Source organism: Corvus cornix, chromosome 6 (genome assembly GCF_000738735.6).
Source record: "Corvus cornix cornix isolate S_Up_H32 chromosome 6, ASM73873v5, whole genome shotgun sequence".
Classification (NCBI taxonomy): Eukaryota; Metazoa; Chordata; class Aves; order Passeriformes; family Corvidae; genus Corvus; species Corvus cornix.
The window spans coordinates 9,900,870-9,923,744 of record NC_046336.1 but is presented as its reverse complement, the minus strand read 5'-3'; the positions used below and the strand labels follow the sequence as shown (position 1 = coordinate 9,923,744).

The 22,875-nt window shown below is 48.0% G+C and overlaps 1 protein-coding gene across 1 annotated transcript; it reads left to right on the top strand.

Annotated features, from left to right (window-relative positions):
- Nucleotides 1–1,279: 1,279 nt before the first annotated feature.
- DUSP5 (dual specificity phosphatase 5) lies at nt 1,280–11,244 on the top strand. The gene is made up of 4 exons (XM_039554282.1): nt 1,280–1,830; nt 6,027–6,169; nt 7,555–7,774; nt 9,583–11,244. Exons 1-4 carry the CDS (start codon nt 1,437–1,439, stop codon nt 9,981–9,983), a joined length of 1,158 nt encoding a protein of 385 aa, XP_039410216.1. The 5' UTR covers nt 1,280–1,436; the 3' UTR covers nt 9,984–11,244.
- Nucleotides 11,245–22,875: the final 11,631 nt, after the last annotated feature.

Sequence of the window (22,875 nt, the reverse complement as noted above, 5' to 3'; positions counted from 1 at the left end):
CAGGTTAGAAGGAGCCAGATGGGAGGGCTGTAGGGGGATTGAAAGAGGAAGAGGAGGAGGAGTTGCTTCTAAACCAGTAGTTGCCATTCTTTCAATCAGCTTGAACATTTTCTTTGCACAGTCTCTTTCACGCTTCTCTGTTTCAGCTGCAGGCAATTTGAGGCAGGGATGGCACTTCCTGCCTGCTGTTGAGGTGAGCATTCTTTCAGGGCACCATCAGAATAAATGACACCCTGCTCTTAGATAGCTCCACTGTCATCTGCCCAGGCTGTAATGAGCTTGGCTGAAGCTCATCCTTTTGTTTAACTTCTTCTAGGAATTTCCACTCTTCTTTTTGGTCTCTTTACAAAACTATCTACAAGGAAAGGGCAAGTGCCAAATTTCCTAATTCCTGTGCGTCTTAGTGTCATGACTTCTGGACACAGGCACAGTCAGTGGTCTGTGGTGTAAGTTTTGCAAGTCCTTGAGACACAATCTTGCAGCCACAAGGAAAGGGACATTAGACTCTCCCCTCAAAAAGCCATACCAGCAATTTTCATGTTGCAGGTGGCCCTCTCATCCTTGTCCCCATTGCTTCAGAGCATTCATTAATTTTGCAGAAATGACACATCTTGCTTTGTCCCAGTCTGTTACTCCTTGTTTGCTCCTTAGCTGCCAGGCTGTAAACCTTGGGCCAAGTAACTGGATCCTCGGGGTTGTTCCCCAGGAACTGATCACTCGCTTACCAAAGCTGCCTTGATGCAAACCATGGCCTGAGCAGGGGACCCAACTCTTTCCAAGGGGATCTAGGAGCGAACAGCTCCCATCCTACGAGCAGCAGAGCTCTCGCGGGCAGGCCTGCCTGGGCTCAGGCTTTGCTGGGGGTGATGATACACAGTGAGGGGGGAAATAAGGGGAACTGAAACTCCATTCGCAACCTGGTGCAAGAAGCCTGCCCCAACCCTGCCGTTCCTTTCTTCCTTCCTTCCTTTCCTCCTTCTCCTCTGCCCCCCCCCGGCACGCTTCCCTACTCTCCTGACAGTCTGAGGAGGGGGCGGGGGTGATGTCGGGATGAGCCTCAGCCGATGAGTGGAGAATTTTTGCAGCATTTTTCAGCTTCCTCTGCCTCTGAGCCTGACCTACAGCCGCCAGGGAGGGAGGGGATCCCCGCCAGGGGGCGGTGCGCGGGGCGGGGGATGTCCATGTTTGGGAGGCGGGCGCGTCACTCCCCTTATATGGGCAGTGTCGTCACGGCCCGGCCTTCCATTCATATAAATACCCGGCGGCGCCGGCCGGGATTCCCTACCCGGGCTCGGTGCGGCCCCGCGGTGCCTCCGTCCCGTCCCGTCCCATCCCATCCCATCCCATCGCCGCCGGCTCCGCGCTAGCACCGGGCACCCTCCTGCCGCTTTCGCCGCTCCTGCCCCGGCTGCCGCGGGGCGCGACCCTCGGCCGGCATGAAAGTCACGTCCCTCGACTGCCGCCAGCTGCGGAAGCTGCTGCGGAAGGAGCCCTCCCGCTGCCTGGTGCTGGACTGCCGGCCCTACCTGTCCTACTCGGCTTCCTGCCTTCGCGGCTCGCTCAATGTCAACCTCAATTCGGTGGTGATGCGGCGGGCCCGCGGCGGGGCCGTGCCGCTCCACTTCGTGGTGCCCGACGCCGCGGCCCGAGCCCGGCTGCTGCTGGGCGGCGAGGGGACGGCGGGGGCCGCCCGCCTGGCGGCCGTGGTGGTGCTGGACCAGAGCACGGGCCACTGGCAGAAGCTGAAGAAGGACAGCACAGCCCAGATCGTCCTCAACGCCCTGCTCTCCAGCCTGCCGGAGGCTGGGGCCAGGGTCTGCTTCCTGAAAGGTGAGAAGGGTCGAGGGAACACGACGGACGGGAGCTGGGGGGGAGCGGCGCGATCGACCCTCAAAGCTCCCCTGTTTGGCAGCGGCCCGAGGTGCTCCCGTTCCCTCTCCTTCGCCCTGCAGTGAACCTGATTATTGGTGGAGGGCAGGGAGGTAACACCGGGATTTTGTTTCTTTTCCACCTACTGGAAATAAATCCCGGATAGACTCTGCCGGCTGAGCCGAAATGCCTTTCCGCTCACCCCTGCCACGCGTTTGAGAGGCTGAGGGAAAAGCAGAGAATAGCAGTAAAGAAGAGTAAAAGTTGCAGATTATCAAAGGGGGAGAGACATTGGCGCTGCGTGGGAAACAAAATCAGCCCCGCGGGTATGAGGAGAGATGAGGCCACTTCTACTCGCTTTCCACCCGGTGACACGGGGAGGCCTGCCTTGGGCACCCAAAACTCTGGGACCGATGCCCTCCCCTCCACCGAGGGCGGAGAGGTTTCTCTCCATCGGGCACATCGACGCTGGCAGGGGAAACCTAGAGCCGAAACTCCGGGGTTCGTCGGGGGACAAAAATACCTCCTTCCCCTCACGTGTATTACAGCCCTTCGATTGCGGTTCTTTGTTTTCGTTCCGTGTAACTCGGGGTAATAAAACGATAAATAGCATAGCGAGCATAGCAGCCCGCCCTTTCCCTGTCCTCCTGCCCCTGTGTCCCCCCCCCCTTCTCCTGGCAGCGCCTTTGTCCTTCTGCTCTCGGTGTTCTCAGCGCAGCCCCCACCTGCTCTGGGAGCGGGGCCGTGCCCGGGCGGGGCCGCTCCCGCCCGAAGCCCCGCACACGCGGCTGCCGCGGGGCTCCCGCAGTGGCACCACGCCGAGGCAGGAGTTTCTAAACACCCCCCTTGCCATACTATGAGGCCATAAACGGAGGGGAAAACCAAGCGATGTTTCTTGAATAAAGCCTGCCTCTGTGCTCTCCTGGGCCAGGGTTGATTCCCGTTTAATAAGCCTTTTATCACTAGTTTTTTGTCCTGATGTACCCAGTTTGTGCCTCCTGTGATGACCTACCCGCTGGGGCAGAGGCATCTTCAGCCGGGGTATTGCCCAGTACCGAGGTAGGGGGATGTTCCCCAGGTTGTTTGCCACCTCCCTGGCTCTATCAGCCTTTGCTGGGGTCTGACAGTCATCCTATAAGCACAAATTCTGCTACTGGAGGGCAGAGATGCTGGCACTGTGCCAGTCAAATCCTTAGGGACCATGCTAAACTAGAGACGAAGAAATATCTCCAGGTCACAGTGGGAAGTCTGTGGCAAACCAGGGGCTGAATTAAGCTCTGCTGACTCTCAGACTGCTCGTTTGGCCACACAATCATCCATTCCTCCTCATGTGCCAGTCCCACACTTTGAAGTGGTGACTGTGGCTGTGGGTAGTTTATCCGGGGTGAGGGATTAGTGTAGGCTCTGCTTTGTACCTCTTATGAGTTGTGAAGTGTCTTATCATAAAAGCCTGTCGATTTGGGGCTAAAGACATTTCCTCTCTGTTTATGAGAAAGTTTCCTCCTTTTCCTGCTGCAGTTTCCTTTTGCTTTGCTGGAAGTGCTCCGGGCTGCAGGTTCAGGCCCATGACTCAGTGGGCAGCACTGATGATTCACTGGGGTCATGGACCCCCACGAAGCTATGGTGGCCTGGGGGAAGATCCTTGGAACAGTGGGGATATAAATCACCCTGGAACACTGGATTCTGATCAGGAGAAAGGGTCCTTTGGAAGCCTCCACTACCAAATTTGCAAATACTAGGCTGTAAAACCACGAGGAAAAAACGACATTGAGGTTTCCCCTTATATTCCTGTTCTACCTAGGCATGGAGATGGGAGGAGGTGTTGGCTACTTAAGTGCTAAGGGGGTCTCGTTGCAATAAGATATGAGGAGGTTACCCCCACCCCACTAGGTCATCAAGATCCTGGGTATCTGGTCCCAGGGGCGGCAGCTGGCACAGAGTCTTGCGTGCCAGGCCCTGTTCCCTCCCTTGCTTTCTGGCTTGCAGGGTCACATCTTTTGTCTGTGTAGGTGCAGTTTCACTCTGGGTGAGCTCAGCACCAGCACGGTGAGAGTGGTTGTGTCTCAGGGAAAAAGAAAGATAAAATAACAGATCCTCCCTTGGTGCTGATAACGATTCTATTACTTATTGATTAAAACGGAAGTGCAGCTCAGCTCTCTGTGATGAGCAACCGAGTATTTGCAGAAATGACCTCAGGGAAGGTAGGTTGAGTGGGGAGGGGGAAGAGGGGAGATTGCTGGAGGACGGGATGAGCAGATGACTCACTGTAAGAATGGTCTGCAAATATCCTGATCCCCAAGGCTTGTAATTAACCATTCACCAGCTGCATGTGTTAGCTGCCCCAGGAGACACGAGACATGCGTGTCTGTTCAAACACACACGCAGATTTGTCTCAGGCAGATTTCTGTGTTCATTCAAGAGTAAAAACAACAACAGGGGGTGTAAATGGGGATAATGGCTGTTTATATAAACTGGACATATTTTTCCTATGCGATGGCAATGGCTGGGGTGTTGAGGGAAAGTAAGGTCAGCTATGCAAAACAAGAGGATTTAAAAGTTCACCCCATGAAGGGCAGTTGGAGATCAGGGAACTCTGTAGAGCTTCTTGTGTTTGTTGTTTTCTCACACTGTGAGTTGTTAGGGATATCATTTTTTCAACCCAGTTGTTGTGGATATCATTTTATCAAGCACCTCCCACCACCACCATGGTCTCCATGGTCACTTGACTGCTTTGACCACTGCCTCATGCTGTGAGCTCTGGAATGAGCTGGCAGAATGTGGCTGGGGGCAGGAGGAAAGGTGCAGGTGCTGAGTGCCCGTTGACTGTAAAGTCACTCTCCTGCCTTCTGTCATGGAAAACAGACTTTCATCACATTCAGTGGGCTTTGGATCATGCTGGCCACTTGCAACATGAGGACTTCATGGCAGGAATGAGTAGGCGACAGTAGCACGTCATGAATTTGAGCACACATCTGCTCAAACATTGCAAACAGATGAGACACCAGCATTGAGGGGCTGAAATGTCAGAGGTGGCTGTACCAGGCAGCCCTGGCAGCGAGGCTGGTGGGGGTCCTGCAGCTGCTCTGGTCTTCAGTACTTCCCTTATTTCAAAATCCTTCCTTGCACCCGGGCACCCACACCGGAACAGCTTATCAGGGTGAAACAGTTGCAGGTGAACAAATCACAACGGGAGGCTTTGCTTTCCAAGACTTGTTTACTTGAGGGCCACACTCTGAAGGATTATTGAATGTAGCTGTTCATGAGCCGTTCCTTTCTGCTCTGAAAAAGCACAGGTGGCAGACATGTGGCACACCACTGACGCTTTCAGGCTGCTTCTGCTACCTGACTGATTCAGGTTCATTTTGGAGATTATGTGCTTCCATGCAGAATTATTCCCAGCCTGGAAACAGGCAACAATTTAGCTGACGACAAACTTTGAGTAACAATGTAATAAAAGGATTAATTCCTTTTCATTAGCAGCGCACTGAATGAAACGAATGCAGTACTTAACTGTGCAGAATAGCTCATGTGGGGCTATTCAGTTGTCAAATGCTGTCACAGGATTTCATTAAGTTTTATAGCTGTTATTTAATAGATTGGTTTCAGTGGGACCATCTTCGTTACTTCCCTGTCCCGTGCATGGTGGTGATTAATGAGACAGATGCAAGCATCCCGCTCTTGTGTTTATGTCCATTTAAAAATGCAAATAAAATATTTTGTGTGTTTTCACAGTGTATATATAATGACAGGTTTAGAAAAGATGACTTTTGAGTACAGAAATCTTTCCTCAAACATTGGCATTAGTGCTCATGTATAAAACCCAGAGGGAGGGAGTTTAGTCCCTGCCGCACCGGAGTTAATGGTTGCTAGACTCAACAGAATTACATTCACTAACAGCTTTAGTATGGTTTCACTGGCTTTTGGCAAGTTAATAATTGTCAGTGGTATCCGAGGTTTTCCTTGGGTGCCCAAAGCCTTTTAAGCAAACCCATTTTCCCAGAGGAGCACTATCCTTCACTAACTCTCCCCTGGAGCTCATTGCTGTGCACTGCTATCCCACTGCATTGCAAGTGCTGAAGCTTCATTTGTCCTTCACTTGAATTAAACCAGTCCTTGGGAGGGCAAATATATCTTTCTTTTTGCTGTTGTTTCCCTAGGGGGATATGAAACCTTTAACTCCCAATATCCTGAGTGCTGCGTGGATGGAAAACTCATTTCCCCAGAGAGGACGGAGTCAGAGAGAAACCTTGCCAGCCACTGTGAGAAGCAGAGTGCCAACCACAAACCCGCTTACGACCAGGTGTGTGTCATGGCTGCGGCGGGTGACCCTCCCCTTGGGACTTCTCCCTGCTGCCACCAGGCTCTGTTGGAGGCTGGCAGGGTGTCAGTGGCCCTGGTGCTGCCGTGGGCTGTCAAGAAGTTGTCACAGTCCAGGCTGACAGCCTGTGTGCTGAATAAGTTGCCCTTGTGTACTGCTGGTCAGCATCATCTCTGCCTGGCTTCAAAATTAGGCAACAGAAGGAGGCAAAACACCATATCTAGCCCCAAAACTGTATTTATGAACTCTCTTATCACACACGCAGGCATCATGAGCCATCAGCAGCTCAAACCTCCACAGGAGACTGAAAACGGGCAGGGGAGAGGCTGCCAAGAGTGTAATTTTTCCAGCAGACAAAGGAGCACAGTTTGTCCATGTCTCCTCTGACATCCCAGGAGGAATTTGAGGGTGGCAAGGGGGCCAGTGCCTCTGAGAAGGGGCAATGGCTCAAGAGCCACCATTGGGCAGGGGAAGTGGGGTTTCCACAGGGGAAGTCGTGATGATTATGTGTGCTCCGAGATGTCACCCTGCGGTCAGGACGCTTCCGCCAGGGCGTTCGTTTCCTGTTGCTCAGGGGAGTCCCCTCGTGATGCCTCTGCTCTCCTGGGAGTACCTCCCACACCAGGTGTCCTCCCACTGCCTTGGCTGGCTGCCAGCTGTCCCTGATGCATGGGAACCCACCATGTGGGCAGTTCAGGGGGAGTGGAAAGGTAGTTTCTTGCAGCTGGGGGGTGGCAGCAGCTCCTGTGCATCATGGAAAGTTACCTGCCAGCTCAGAAAGCCGCATCAGATGGTGGCTTTTCTTTTGCCATCTCGTCATCCAGCCTTTGCTTGTGCTGAGGAAGGAGGAACTGAGACGACGTCTCAGGGTGGGTGACGCAGCAGGTGCTATGCTCCAGAGAGGTGTGGGGGGGAGCCTAGATCCAGTTTTTTTGTTTTGTTTCACTTCTGGAGATGTGACCAGAGGGGCTAAGCCCTGGCTGAGCTAAAGCAGCCTCTTCCTCTGTCCTCATCTTCCTCCCTGCTGGACATGGCTCCCTGCTTTGCCCCTATTTCAGTACAGCCTCAGTGGGAATGGGCACCACATATGAAAGCACTTTGGGTGCACTGCAAGGAGCAGCACTTTAAAGAAAGCCACAAACATCCTCCACATGAGTGGGTTGGGTCTGACTTTGTACCTTGCAGATGTGGACAAGAAAATTAAAACATTTTTCCTGTGTGGGCTTTGCCATGGCACTGATTCATTGGCCAGCAGCACTGGGGTCCAAAAAAGCCAGAGAGGGAGGGAGCAGGCACCCACACAGATTGCTCTTAGGTTGCAGGACTTTTGAAAAAAGAATTACATGTTTTTGCTCCTTCTCTTCCAGGGTGGTCCAGTCGAAATCCTGCCTTTTCTCTACCTTGGTAGTGCCTATCATGCTTCCAAGTGTGAATTTCTCGCCAACCTACACATCACAGCCCTGCTAAATGTCTCCAGGAAAAGCTCAGAGTCCTTCAAAGACCAGTATTGTTACAAGTGGATCCCAGTGGAGGACAGTCACACAGCAGACATCAGCTCTCACTTCCAGGAAGCCATAGACTTCATTGGTAGGTACAAATGAACAAGTTTTCAGATCTTCATGTATTTTAAACTAATTTAAAATGTAAAATCAATTAAAAATTCATTTAATTAATTTTAAAATAAAATACACTTCAAAGTCTACTGAATTTTGTGAAGGAAAAAACCCCAGTTCCTTGGACCTGCATGCCAGACTGAGTAACAACCAGGTGAAGCAGTCATCTTATTGCCGTACTGTGCTGAGATATCCCAAAGGCGGGGTCTTAGAAATCCATTGTCCCCCCTTATCTCAGAGCTCTTTCTGTTCCTCCTTTTGATCATATCAAACACTCCAGTGCAAAAAAATTAGGAGGCCTTTAGAAAACTTGTCCCATTCCCTTTCAAATCTTCCTGCATTTGGCTGAGTGGGTGCGTGAACAAGAGCTGTGCCAGGGAGCACAAGAGAGAGGATCCTCCCTGAGAAGCACAAGATGGTTTGGTGGGGTGGAGAAGCCTGCACCTGGGTGGAGATCACGTTGAAATCGGTGCTGTTGCTCTCCAGGAATATTCAAGAGAGAAAGAATAAAACAAGGTTACAGACTCACTAGACTCATTGCTCAGCTGAGTTTGAGTCCTTCAACAGTGCAGGCAGAATTACAAAAACCTGACTTGAGGGTGCACTCTAAGTCCTTCTCCTTCCCAGTAAGGGACATCTCACACCTTTCAGGGAAATAATAATTTATGGCACATTTCTGTCCTATCCTCAACCCTTTCTGATAGATGTCGAGTCACTTGGAAATTTCCCAGATTTTGAGGATGACTTTAATTTTCACTTTCTTTTAAAATTGGGCATGTGGTGTAGATGCTGGGGATGACTCAAACCCATGTCTTCCTTAACTTTGTGCAGTAGCTAAATATAACTGGTCGTGGTGGCACCAGTCCCCTGGCAGACAATTGAAGGCAGGCAAATGATAACTTCCTCAGCTCTGTGTGTTTCACTCACAGTTATCCATAAATTGGAGCATGAACATGTTGCTCAAGGCAATAGAGCAGAGAAAGGTCTATTTTTTGAACAGCGTTTTTGTGTGGAAAGGGCTTATTTTAAGCACATTCTCTTTAATCTAATAACAATCATTGTGTTGTGTGAGTAACCACAGTGGCTCCTGTTGTGTAAAATGGGTGCTTTGCATAAGCCTTTTATATCCTGACTTAAGTCCAAGCATCCTTTAACCAGGCTGTAATTAGCAACTGCCTACCAGTGCTTGTGTGCTTTGTGGTGAGGCCCCACAGACTGGGCTCAGCCTCTCCACCCAAGGGTACCCACCAAGGGCTCACCTCCTGGTACTGCTGCTTGCTGCCAACTCGCCAAGCAGGGAGTTAGGATTTTGAAGGAAAATCCTCTTTTTCTAGCAAAGATGATGAGAGCCCCTGCAGTTTTTGAGTGACCAGGTAGTGGGAGGGCTGGCCAGGCTGAGCTTGAGACAACATTTTGAGCCACAGGTAGAGAAATGTAGGTACAGCAAACACAAGCATTGCCTGTATCACAATGTTCTGCAAGGTCAGTTGTTCCAAAAGAGAAGTAGGCACAGAGAAAGGAAAGGACTTTCCTAAAAAATGCAAAAAGAACCAAATCAGGATCCACAGATTCTGAAACCAAGTGTCATCTTCAGCTCAGGTCCATCACAGGCTGGGTTTTGTCCTCTTTGTCTTTTGATCTCCATGTCACCCTTAGCACCCAGCAGAAGAGCAAGCCTCTCCTTCCTGGTAGACTGGCTGTGTCCTGCCCCAGCTCTGGGTATGCCACAGTGTCCTCTCCATCCCAAAAAATAACTGATGTCTGTAATGGCTTTTCCCTCAGATTACGTCAGGCGAACAGGCGGCAAGATCCTGGTGCACTGTGAGGCGGGCATCTCGCGCTCCCCCACCATCTGCATGGCCTATCTCATGAAGACAAAGAAGCTGCGCCTGGATGAAGCCTTCGATTACATCAAGCAGCGCCGCAGCCTGATCTCACCAAACTTTGGTTTCATGGGCCAGTTGCTACAATACGAGTCAGAGATCTTGTCTTCCACCCCCAGCCCCCCTGTTGCCTCATGCAAAAGAGAAGCTGCATCTTTCTTTGCAGAGGAACTGACTTTGGGCAAAAACTTTGAGGGCTCATGCTTTGCCTTTCCTACCTCAGTGTTGAGTTCTGTGCCCATCCACTCTCCTGTCCACCAGCTGAAGCTCAGCCCAATGACAGCGTCTTCGTCCTGCTGAACACCGTGGGGGGCCCAGAGCTGGTGTGGTCCTGATCCAAACTGTGATCCCCAACAAGAACATTTCATGAATGTGCAATAGAGAAACCTCATCCACTTACTCTGAGATGGAGTGGTTGTCATGGATCATACTTCCCATACGCTGTGACTGTAAGATGCAAGTGGTCTAAGCATGGCAGGTTTTCTGAACTTTTATTGTCCTTTTTTTAAAAAAAATACAAAGTGCTTTTTTAGGGTTTTAACCACACAACGTGCACCCACTACTGTATTTCCAGATTCCTGGAGAACCATGAGAAATCCATTTAGTGTGTTCTCAGTTCCCATCTCCTTCCCATCTTATTTTTGAAAAGACCCTTATTTAAAGTTTCAAGCAATAAACAGCAACAACAGGGAAGAAAGCATAACGAAAAGCACTACCTTTGCAACCACAGAGATGGTGGGAGTGAATATTTGTTCAAATCTTTCTCTGGCTTTCCTCCTCCCCTCTCCTGTGTCATGTTTCAGGGAGCAAAGGGCTGGAGTGGGGAGAGGGAATGCCTTTCCCAGGACACTGTTGCACAACCAGATGAAAATCCCCTCTCCTGCTCCAGCCTCTGAAGTGTCAGGTATTGTCCACAGTGTAACTGGATACCAACCCCACCAGTGGGTCCATTCAGGTGTGGCATTTCCTGTACTTCTGTATTTGCCTTTGTACTGGATGGGCTTTTAAGTAAAGCAGGGACTTAACATCTATCAGCTACCCTGCTGAGCTATTATCCTCCCATCTGTTATTTAAGAACAGCCCTAGAATACTTGAATGTCTCCAAAATCCTCATCGAATCCACTTCCCATCAGATAACGCTGTAAAACACTGTAACTGCTGGACTTCACACCAAAAAAACCTGACAAGCTTTCAGCTCCAAGACAACTTTTCCTCCATCCCTTCCCAATTGTTCCCATTGTGTATCATGTGTGGTCAAGTGGTCTTTTTCAGTGTTATGTGACTTGCTTAGAGTGTGTGGTCACCTCTAGTCAGCCTTTGTCCAGAAAAAATGGTTTCTGTCTTGCTCACATTGGCTTCTGTGTCCACAGAGAGTTCAGGATGAGTGTCTCTGTCTGTTGGCCTTTTTATTATTTTTAAATATGTAATATGTATGGGAAATGGCAATAATTTCCAGGAGATCTCGTGAACGTGAAAGAAAACTTGCAATGGTTTTTATGGAGTGTAAAAAATAATAAAGGAAAAAAATGCCAGGAAAATAAAGCTATTTGTTGTACTTGGAGTGAGCCGCGAAAGTACTTTGGGAGATCTCAGTGGCAGGAGAGGTCACCTGAGAAAAAAGAAGGTAGAAGAGATGAGAAAGCATCACTGTGCTCTGTGCTGAAAAGCCACCAAGGTGTATCACTACAGAGGGGAGAAGGTGAGGGGGAGGATTGTTTAAAACAGAATGACATGAGTCACAGTGGCGTCACTTCCCAGCAGCCAGGCAGGCACTTCTGTTTTGATTCATGCATGTTTTATATAAGATTTACCATCTTGCTGAAGATGAAAATCTGAACTAGGCATGGCCCCCACTTCCTTCCAACCCATGACAAGGGATGTTACATGCCTTGGTCCTTGGAGTGACGCTTGTGGGTGACATGTGGCACCTCTGGGTGCCAGGAACCAGATCATGTGGGTAACACTCATCTTTTCACTTCTTTAAATGAAAAAAATTAAATCAGAAGTACCAGCATGTCTGATGCCTTTCATTCCCCTTTTCATCTTGAAGTTTCTAGGCTTTTTCTGGCTCATCACCACAGCACATTTATAATATGCAATTCCAAACTATCGAGTTGAAAAATTTATGGTAAATATCTGGGTTACACAGCATGTGTGCACATATGCATCCATTTGTAACTTCTTACCCCCAGGAAAGCAAATCTGATAGATGAGAAGGTCTTATTGGGGATGTGCATTGGATTTCTCCCCCAGTGTCAGAGGGATGTGTCAGCAGCCCTGCCTGGGTTCTGGGAAACCTGAACATGGGAACCAGCAGCCAGGGAGGTAAGGCAGATGAGCTAGTAAGAGCAGATCAATTAATTTCCTGAAAGACCTGACTAGACCCCTTGGGGAACTCTTGAAAATGTGGAAAATGCTTTCTGCCTCTCAGCCCACACAAGCACCCAAGCAGAAAGGCTGCTGTGCTTAGTGAGAGTGGCTGTGTCCTGAATACTGACACCTACAACCTGGACAGAAACAGAGCAGCCAACAGTTCTCATTAAAACTGCACTAAACCCTTCTGGGTGGACAACCAGCTTTGTTTCTTAAGGATGGGAAAACTGAAACCCTCTGCAGAGCCAGTGATGGAACATGGGAACCTGTAGAGCACAAGGCAAGTGGGCTGAAAGGATTAACAGAAGGACTGCTGACCTTGACAGATTTGACCAAGGCAGCTGGAAAAGACCACAGGTCAGGTGGAGGAGCCAGGTATTTAGCAGAGAGGGAAGGCAGCTGCTTTGTGTTTGGAAGGGAGCTCTTATCCTGGGCTTTAAGCACGGTGTGTTGGTGGATATGGGAGCTAGTAGGGGGAGATGCTGGGCTGGGATTCAGCAAGGGTAGAAGGCCACAGCCCTGGGGGAGCCTGAAGAGGACTTGTTGTCATGCCTGGACACAGGAGACCAAGGTTTATGCTCCTGCCCAGGGCAGGGGTCCCCTCTTCATGTCTGGTCTCAATCCACCTCCCCTTCCAGCAGAAGGAGTCCCAGAATCAAAGTCAGAGTGGGATGCAAATACTGACTCCCAAAGGGTTGTGTTCTCATGCTGGTGCCTGCTCTGCTACTTCAGTGCTAGTGTGAGACCTCTGTCCCCAGCTCAGTCCCTTGGCCAGTTTGGCAGACCCCACCTCTTTGAGGGGACATCACAGCCATCTGACTGCAGGGCTTTGGGCTGAGAGTACGTGCCCTCCTCCCTTCCTGGCCATGCTGCTCCCATGGGAAAGAAGGAGCTGAGGATCTGAGCACTAATATATGAAGGTGAGTGTGTCAAATCGGGATGGCACCTACCTGGGAAAAGGCAACGTGTTTGAACACACGTGCAGGGTAGAGCCCCTGGTTCTCTGCTCCCAGACAGCAGCACACAATAGGTGCCTCCATCCTTAGGGAAAGGAACAGTTCCAACAGTGTTTTATGCATTGAGGAAATTCACCAGATATGGTAGGATGGAATATTTAGGGGGCTTTTATAGCCCAAATGGGCTTGGGTTTGAGTGGCTCATTGCTAAGGATGGAAGTTCAGATCAGGTAGGTGTGTGGGGAATGTCAAAGCTGAAGGGTGGAGGCTGGTAGTTGTGAGAGCTGAACTAGCTGGTTTGATGGGCCTGTGTCCATCTACCAGCGAAGCTTCAGAGAGGAATAGGGACATCAAAAACAAAATTCTGATGGAAAGTAGAGATCCTTGTACCTATAACAGCAAGGGGAAGGCTGTTATCAGGATGCTTTCAGACTTCAGAAAAGGCAAATGAGGGAAAGATGGCAGGAATGGTGTACTTCGAGACAAAGCTTCGATTAGCACTTATCCATTATGATCCACCAAAGAAGATGAGAGGAAATGTCAGTGAAAAGGGGATTTTGCAAGTTCAGAGCTGTGCTGGGATGTGACATATCTCCATTCACACTCCTGATGGTGCACCCTTGCATCCTGGACAGCTTGGTGCCACTCAGGACCTGTTTCAGATCCTGGGGTGGGACTGAACAGGGCTTGTGCCATGCAGCTTTTGGTCCCTCGTTTTTAGGCTTGCATGGAGCAGTCATGTTGCAAGCATGAGTGCAGTTGCTCAGCCTCTGGCTCTGCTTTACACATGCTGCATTTCCTTTGTGTCTCCAAGAGAAACAAGCATTCAAGACACTGCCACAAAAAATACATATCTCTACACCATTGCAAATCATTGCAAATCAGATTATGAAGAAATCTAGGGTGGAGTTGCATGAGTGGGTGCTGTCCTTAAGTGTCCCTAAGTGTCTTCTTAGTCCATACATTTGCTGGTGTTATTTGCAGTCTATTCTGGTTACAAAGCATAGGCTTTCTCCAGCTTCTTCTGCTTCCTGCCTAAAGAGCTTTCCAAAAGGTAGAAATTGCATCCTTACCACTAAAATCCAGGTAAATTGACCTGCTCCATGGGGACTTGGTACTGAGGTGCCCATCCCCAGTCCCTTGAGCAACACAAGATAGGCAGCTCTTCTTAGCTTCTTGCCTTCTGGTGGGAGCATCTATTTTTAGGTGACAAAGCATGAATGAAGAAGGTATTCTGCAGGCATTGTCATTTGTATGCTAAAAACAACACCTGCCTTGCAGGGAAGTAAAAGGTCCAAATGTGCCTACAGCATGGAAAAAAAAAAAAAAGTGTGAGGCCCCAGGTATGGTGAATTTGACCCTCCATCTCCACTTTTCACAGCTTCACATTAATTGGAGAGTAGACACACTGCCAGCTCACTCTCTGGGGAGAAAAAGGCAGGAACCAATTTGCAGAGCCACATAAATATGGAAGTAGGATTTTTTTTTACGTGGGAGGTGTTACCAGTACCACACATTACGGTTTCTTGGCTTTATCACATCGTAGGCTTTTACTGAGACATGAGTAAGTTTGCTAAATAAGGAATATGAAAATAGCTTGTGAAATAGGTTGAGTCATCAGAGAAAATCAAATGGAGTTCTGGCACCAGGGTTTCAGTTGTAAAGTCCTACTTTATTTTACCATTTCATTGGAAACTTTGGGGTCATTTCAATCTTTTTATTTCAGCTTCAAAATTCAAAGTACTCTGACATCTAAGTAAGGCTTACCAAATCTGTTCATGTTTTCCATCAGCAGTGGTGATATACTTCTATGTGTCCTGCCTATGAACACTTGCAGGGAATATAAAGGTTACTGAGACAAATGGCTTCTGCAGTAACAGCTGAAATGCTCAGCGCTTCTTCCAGCCTCGTCTAGCTATTGAAGAGGATTTATGGCCCCTAGATATCCCTTTCATGTACTAGCTTACCCCACTGAAGTCACTGGCTGTTATTTGTAGCTTCTGGGAATCCTAGCAGGACACCAAACAAACCCATAAAGGCAGTAACTCAAGATCAGGAGTGACCATGGTAGATAAAAAGAGAGAAAGAACCTTAAGGAGCCTCAGGGACAGCATTGCCTGAGGACTCCCATATTTCTGTCAGGGATTGTTCTCATATCCCAGAATATGACCTGTGCTGGGGAGATCATGGCTGGAAAGCATTTCTAGGACACAAGCTTGCATGGGATCCATGGGACCCATAAGACATGCCATGCATGAGAAGTGGGAAAGACCTTTAGTACAAATCCTGCCTCAGCCCATGCTCGCTGCAGTCATGACTAGGACTTCAGAACAGGCACCACGTAAAGGTTTCTGATCTGCTGGGACTGTCAGAGGCTTGGAAATGAAAGGCAAACTGATAAAGGCCTCAATTCAAACTTCAAACCCCCTTGGCATAACCGTTTGTCCAGATTTGGTTTTCTGAACTAATCATGTTAGTAAAGTTACTCACTTGAGTAAGTGTTAATTGGACCAGGTTTATGTCTCCCAAGTGAAATGACAATGTAGTTTTGATGGGCTTTTTTTTTTTTTTTTTTTTGGGTGGGGGGTTGTCTGTGTGTGAATAGTAGTTTATTTCTGTCACTGTGATACTCCATTTCTTAGATTCCTTTGTAAAGCAGACAGTGGGTGAGTCATCTCTCGTTATTAAATTGCCCATACATTGTGAGCTGCCTCCAGGCCCTGAACCAAGGCGTTATCGCCTTGGTGGGGAGAAGGGCCCCGAACACAATGGGACTCAGATCAGGGTCTAGATGCATCTTTCCATTAAATCTTTATTTTAAGGAGCTATTTGTTCTAATTGGAACTAAAACTTGCTTCTGCATTGAAATGGCATTTGAAGTCTACAGGACCCAACTGGAACAGCGGGTATATCCTCTCTGCTCTAATGCCTCCAATCACATTAAGTCAAGTTAACTGGAAAATCAATTGACACGAATTCCAGCATGACCATTAACTTCCATCCGGCTGGGCCCTGAGCGGCTGGCCAGGGTGAAGCAGATTCCTAACAGGGATGGAGCAGAAATTGTGTTCATCTCCTAGATATGCTTTCAGCCTGAGGTCTCCCTAGCAATGCCCACATTGCCCCCAGTAATTACTGTGGCTAACAGAAAGCCCCGGGGTCAGGCAGTCTGGGATCAATTGTGGGCTCTGCCTGTGGATTTCCAGGGCGAGTGATGCAGCTGCTCCTGCTGGCACAGGCACATTTGTCAAAAGCATAAAGGAAGTGAGCGAGACCTGGACTGACCAAACTGACCAGATGGGTCCCTTGAGTATATAGAAAAGGACTGCAGCAGCAAAACTGTGTTTTCCACAGGACAGCTCACTTCTCCAGAGGATATTTCCGCTCTGTTGTTAAAACAGAGCTTTGCTGATGTGGCTTTGCTCACGCAAGAAGCATTTTGGTGCTAGAGTGAACCTGAATTTCTCTCTAAACGTTTCTCACAGGCTTATCTATATGTCTCTGCATCCTGTCTTGCATCAGGGATAATGATATCAATCTCACTCTGAGAAAGGCATAAAGCTTTTATCATATGTTTGCAATGCACATTAGACCCATGACAAAGACTATCCTAAGCACAAAATCTTGTTAGCATGATGTATTTGTTGTACTGTGCTTGTGAGTCCATGTGTTCCTTATTAGAAGAGAGACTTTGTTGTGGGGTTTTGGTTTGTTGGCTTTTTTTTTTCTTTTTTCCCCCAGGCTATAATGTATTACTTAGTTAAAAACAAAACCAATTGTGGAGCACTTTCAGACAGCCAGCGCAGCCACTCTGCCAGGCAATGGGAGCCCTGGGTGGGTGGCAAGAAATCTGTGTGCTACTGAGTGCTAAAGTATTGACATGGTTCAGTTTACTGAATCCAGCTGTGAAGAGCAGCTGGTTTTCTGGCAGTCAGCATGACAGACGCAGGCGGATATGCTCGAGAGAATTGATTGGGGCCACCAGTGGAGAGAAGGGGAGGGTAAGTTGTTTCCTGCGCTACTAAGTGTTAAAGTGGCTCCTGGCACTTCTGATTACTAAACCCGGCTGAAAAGAGTTTTCTGGACTTGTCTGTGACATCTGATGGGGATAGGCTTCAGCCATGAAGAAGGGAGAAGCAGAAGACTTCTGCATCACCAGCTACTGCCATACTCAGCGCTGTGGCTTGTGGGATCCTGGGGAAAGGTTGTTGGGACACATAAGGAATGTCTGCAGACAGCAGGGGAGGCTGCCAAGAGGCTTCAGACAGTGTTCCCGTCTTGGTTTCTCTTCTCATTTCCTTCTCCATCCTCCCTCTGTGAGGCAGCTGAGGGTACAAGAAGAGGCAGCAGGCCAGGGCTAAGAGAGATAGTGTAGAATAAACAGCAAGACACTTCCTTGGAGGGCTGGAAAAGATAATAAAGATGCCTGTTACCTGGACCGAACCATGACAAGTTGCACGGGTGAAGCCTGCCAGCTTGGGTGTGATAGGAGAATGTCCTTCTGCCCCTGGGCTCCGGCTGGGAAGAGCCTGAGAAATGCTGAGCGCTAATGGGGAGTGAGGCCCAAGATAGTTCCTGGGGCAGTGGTTTTATTTTCCATGGCAAAACTGGAAGTTATCTTTGCTTTCCTTTGATCTTCAAAGCATAGGGGGAAATTTCACACTTAGGGGAGGCCACCCGGTGTCAGGTGAAGTTGCTGCAACTTGTTAGTCAGTCAGATGCCATAAGGTCAGCAACTCGCCTACCTTAGTGTGAAAATGCCTTGGAGAAAGGAGTCTGCCTTCTCCTGAGGCTGGTTTTGGTGCTCTGGTTAAAAAATCACATTTGTTTGTGGATCTCGAAGCTGCGGATGGATGGCTTAAAGAGGGAATAAAGCCCAGGCAGAGTGATTCTGATGTGATTCTTCAGTTTAGATATGTATTACTTAGTTGAATGGATGTGGTCAGCCTAAATAACTATTTTTGTTCTAATCTAATTACAAATTTACTGCAGCCACCTCCTGCCAGGGTGCTAATGAGGAGCAGAGGCAAGGGGAAAGGGTTTTTTCCAGAATTTCAGGATGCTCTGTGGAAGTCAGATATCCAGTCTGGTACCTCTGTCAAATGTAATTTGTTTGTACTGGCCATAAAGACTGAAAAAGCTGCCCCAAAATGAGGCAGTCTGGGTCACAGACCTACACAGGCTGTTTCTGCCCCTACCCCACAGTCTGGCTCATCACATGTGCTGAGTGCAGACATTCAGAGACTTCTCTGCATCCATCCCCCAATTTCTCCAAGGAGTCTCCACAGCCCTCAGTCAGTCTGTGTCCTGCCACTGCTGGGAACAGGTTGCAAAATATCCCTTTAGTCAATGATGTCATCAAACCAGCAACACCTCCAGGGCCAAGACAGTCACCACTGCTTCCCCTTGGTCCCTCACCCCCTCTTGTGTAACAGCAAGAATCAGTCTTCCTGCAGACACACCTTCAGAGCAAGCAGCCAGTCCTGCACATGGGGGATATGTATTTATGTCTGTGGCTCTCTTACTGACAGGATTGCATTTACTGCTCACTTGAACATGAGGAGATTCTTTGGAAGTAAAATTGCTTTTAATTCACCTCCTGATTTCCTAGTCTTGCACTGCTGTCTCAGCTGGCGATCTTTCACCTGGAGCTTGGGATTTAACAGATCTTCAGATTTCTATCTTTGTTTATGATTTATTTTGATGAGAACCAGTTGATCCTGTCCTCCATGGGCTGTCCCTGAGCCCTGCTGGTGGATGGGCAGGTGCTGGCCTCAGGAATGTCATACAGCCCCTGAAAGAAGCCATCCACTTGCCCTGATGCCCGTGAGCTGGTGCCAACCCAGGCTCTCTTCAGGGAAGCCCCTACTGAAGCCAAGAGATGCTGTGGGCTACCACCCTCACTGCTAGGGCAGCTACTGGGTGCAACAGATCTGTAGGATCCAGGGTCCCTGATTTGCTTCTCCTTCATCCAAAACAGGTCTGTTACTGCATGTATGGGTGCCCTCCGACACAGCTGACTCCATAAGCATCCCACTGCATGTCCCTTCCCTTCTCCGGAATTTAAAATAGAAAAAACAGAGAGCAATGCTTTCTTTCACAAAATTTCCAAATGCAGCGAAGCTTTTGGTTGCATCGCAGCAAAGGAAAGCATCGCTGGTTTCCCCCTCGGGCAGGTTGTGACCCTGGTCGCCCGCGGCCGGAGCCGGGCTGGCCCACGCCACCTGCCGGCGGCGCTCCCCGCACGGCCGCGGGGGCGGCCCCCGCTCCATGTGTGCAAAATGCCTTCATTTATGAAATTGGTGAAGCGAGGGAAATTCATTCAACCACAACCACATTTTATTCACAGAGAGGCTCATCTGAAAGACGATGAGCACAACAACGGTCTCCCTCAGTAAACCTGCAGCAGATTAATTCATAATAACACACGCTCTTTTCAAAAAGGAACCTTTCTCTGCTTTTCATTTTAAGGTGATGTTTTACCCCACTACTCTCTTCTTGACAAACATGTTAGCTTTCTTAAAATGTTGTTGGATTAAAGCGTTTATGGATGAATACTTAATAGTCAACAATAATTATTCAACTTTACATGTTCAAAAGATCATAGTAATCAAGAGAAACTTTTTTTTTTATTGTTAAAAAGAGACTGACTGACTGTCTTGAGTCATTTAGAGTGACTAGAAAGCGTCAGAAAAGGAAAAGCAAAAAAAACCCCTCTGGTGTTTTTCATGTATATTTTTCATATAGATGCCTCCCAGCCAATTCCCCTGTACAGCACCACCCTGGCACCCCTTGGCACACACTGTGGTAGAGGCAGGGAGCAGGAGACAAAAAAAGAGCAAGAAAAGGGCCTGTGGGTGGTGGGAACAGGTACCCACCATGGAACAGAGATAACACTGGCTAATGCTGCGCAGCTGGCATCTGAACCTCTAATTACATCCACCCTTTATCAAACTGAGATTCTTTTAAGGCTCTTGCAGACTTGGGGCTCCCTCTTCTAAGTTTTGTGGCAAGCAGTTGCTCACTGTCAAAATCACAGACATTTCTGAAGGTTCTGGTGAGGGGTCAGACTCTGCATTGCAAGGCACAGGTGACTACAGGGTTTGAGAGCAACAGAGCTCAGTAACTTTGTTCAAGACAAAAAGAAATTGTTGGAAAGGAAGCCCATGTGTGGTTGGCTTGCATTTTTTTTCAGCATAAGTGCTCCTTGTCCCTCAAAAGCCTGGTGGGTTGAGGGCATTGAGATGGATGCACAGGCCAGGGTCTGTCAATAAAGGACTGGTTTCTCTCACTTTGCCTGCTAGAATCTCCAATTAATTTAAAGGTGAGAGAAAGATGCATTTTGGCCTTGCTGCCTGAGGTAAAGAAATTCAGCCAAATTAAATTTAATAAAGAAATAGATTTTATTCCGCGACTGAAAGATCGGTCACACAGAAAGCCACGATCAAGAAAAGCAGCTCCGAGCCCGGGGTCGGAGCTGGGCGAACACGTATAGATCATGACCTCTATCGCATCAGACCTCCCAAGTTCATGACTGCTGCTTCGGCTGGTCCCTTCTTATACAGTTTTTGGGCAGAGTCCGAATTAATTCTATTCTTCTCGTAATTTTAGCATATTCATGAAGTTTTCTTGTCCCGGAGTTGGGCTGCACAAAGCCTTTCCTGGGTCCGATGAATTGTCCATCCTGGGTGATGAGTGGGCCATTTCTGCTGATGGAAGGGCCATCTCTGCTGATGAATGGGCCATCTCTGGTTCCTGGAACAGTTATTTTTAGTTCCCGGAATGTCCGATTCCTTATCAGATGAGATGTAGATATCAGAAGGTGGTAACCAAGTCGTCATGGTGCAAATGTCCCGGTGATAAGGTCTAACCCCACCTAGGTGGAATCCTCACTTATTGTGAGAGAACTTCTTTTAGTGTTGTGAAATTTTTCTCTCAGCCAGGCTGGTGGAGGGATTTTGAAACTCTGTCTCTACATGGTCTGATTACATTCCAGTTTTATTCATAATAGCACGAATTACATACTTTATTTACAACATGCCTTAGGATTCAGGCTTGGATGGTTTAGGAGAAGAGGTATTCTTGGCTGTCCAACAGTTATCCTGTTTGACCTTGGGCAAGATACTTTCTCACTGCCTTTGTTTCCCAGCCTGGAAGTAGAACATTAGAATATCTGTGAGTTCAAAGTGCCATTGGACACTGGTTTCTGCAGGGTGTAATCGAAGTGTCAACCAAAATCCAAGTTCCCTGGTTTGCTCCTGTGATCCTGCTGCAATACCAGCATTAAGAAGAGCTGTCTCCAGAAGTTCTGCCTCCCCTAATGATTTAGAGCAATAAAGCACAAGGGATTGATGTTGCAGTGAACCTACTGATTTCTACAGTCATTTGAAAAAGGCAGTAAATACCTTCGTGATTGCAGCCATTCATGAATGAAAGCAGTCCATACACGTGTTAGTTCACAACTGAAAGTGGTAATAGAAGAGGTTAATAACAATTAAAGTGCTTTGTCCCTCCCCCGCAATAGGTTTAACATTTTTTTTCTGAGAGCAATTCTACTATTTGAGAAGAGAGAAAAAAAATTCTGCAGAACTGAAATCCCATCTATATGTTCCCATTATGTTTCATGAAATAAATGCTTGACGTATTTTTATGCTGATGAAGCCTAGATGAATTAAAGCAGTGTTCCCACTTCCTCCCTTCTGATGCTAATGTCTAATTCTAGCATATTTATACAAAAACACTGCTTATAAAGCAGATCCATGGAAAAATCTCTGCAGCACCTACTGAAGAAAGGTGAGCTCCACGCGTAGCAAGCACTGATTATATGTTTGCAGGTTCTGAAAGCTGAGTGCTGTTTTATGAGCTGCCAGCTTTCTGCACACTCCTACAGCGACAGCAGCTTGACAGAATAAAAATGACATGCATCACACTTGAGTTGGAAGCATATTTTCAGCATGTACTACAAATCCAAAAGAATAACAAAAAATGTAATACCTTCCCCACCACTCCCCTCCCTCGAGTACAATCTCTAAAAGCTATGTGACAAAACCTGTGTGCAGGGGCCTTATTTGAGTATTTGAAACACTCTTTGAACCAGACAATCATTTGCCGCTTAATCCTTAATGAATACAGTTACTATTTTTGCAAGAACGTCACACTGGTGAGAGTGCTTGATGATGGAATATCAGTGGGATATGATTTTACTCTTATGAATAAATATAACCTGTGTGTCTGTGCACATTTGTATGCACATGAGCCCTCTTCAAACTGCTGGAGTGAGTTGTATATCCAAAGTCCTCAAGAGAGAATGAATACCTGGGGATAAAAGATATCCCAGGTCCTTGTTTGTGCCTGTTCATAACAGAGTGATGCACTTCTTGGTACACCTCAACAACAGGGAACTGTCTGGAGCACCAGATGTGCATTGTTTGGCTTGAGACAGGCTTTTCAAGAGGACTTGGTGCATTCAGGCACAACAATGTCAGTATAGCAGTCAAGAGAAAAGGCAAATTTTCCTCAGCTGGTTTCTCTGAACCCCTTCTTTAGGGCACAAAGATTGATTCCTTCCTCTGGGAGTCTATGATTAAGTGAAAATAAGCTTCTGAACTACAAAGGAAATCTCTAAAACGTGACTCAAGGCATCCTGTACCTCTAAAAGCAGAAGACAAAGAGGAATGAACTTTAAAACCTGCCAATTTAAGAACATTTCTATGCCTATTACTGCCCTGAGAAACAGTGATGGTCCATCCATGACCACCTGTGTCTTTAGCAGGAGAAGACTGTTAGGGAGGAGATATCCTCACTGTTTGTTGGGACAAAACCCTCGTTGCCTTGTTTCAGCAGAGGTCGGACTGCACTGCCCG

Coding starts and splice junctions, on each gene's coding strand:
- DUSP5 (XM_039554282.1), top strand. CDS start 1,437: ATGAAAGTCACGTCCCTCGACTGCCGCCAGCTGCGGAAGCTGCTGCGG. Junction 1,831..6,026: donor CAGGGTCTGCTTCCTGAAAG/GTGAGAAGGGTC, acceptor TTGTTTCCCTAG/GGGGATATGAAACCTTTAAC. Junction 7,775..9,582: donor GGAAGCCATAGACTTCATTG/GTAGGTACAAAT, acceptor CTTTTCCCTCAG/ATTACGTCAGGCGAACAGGC.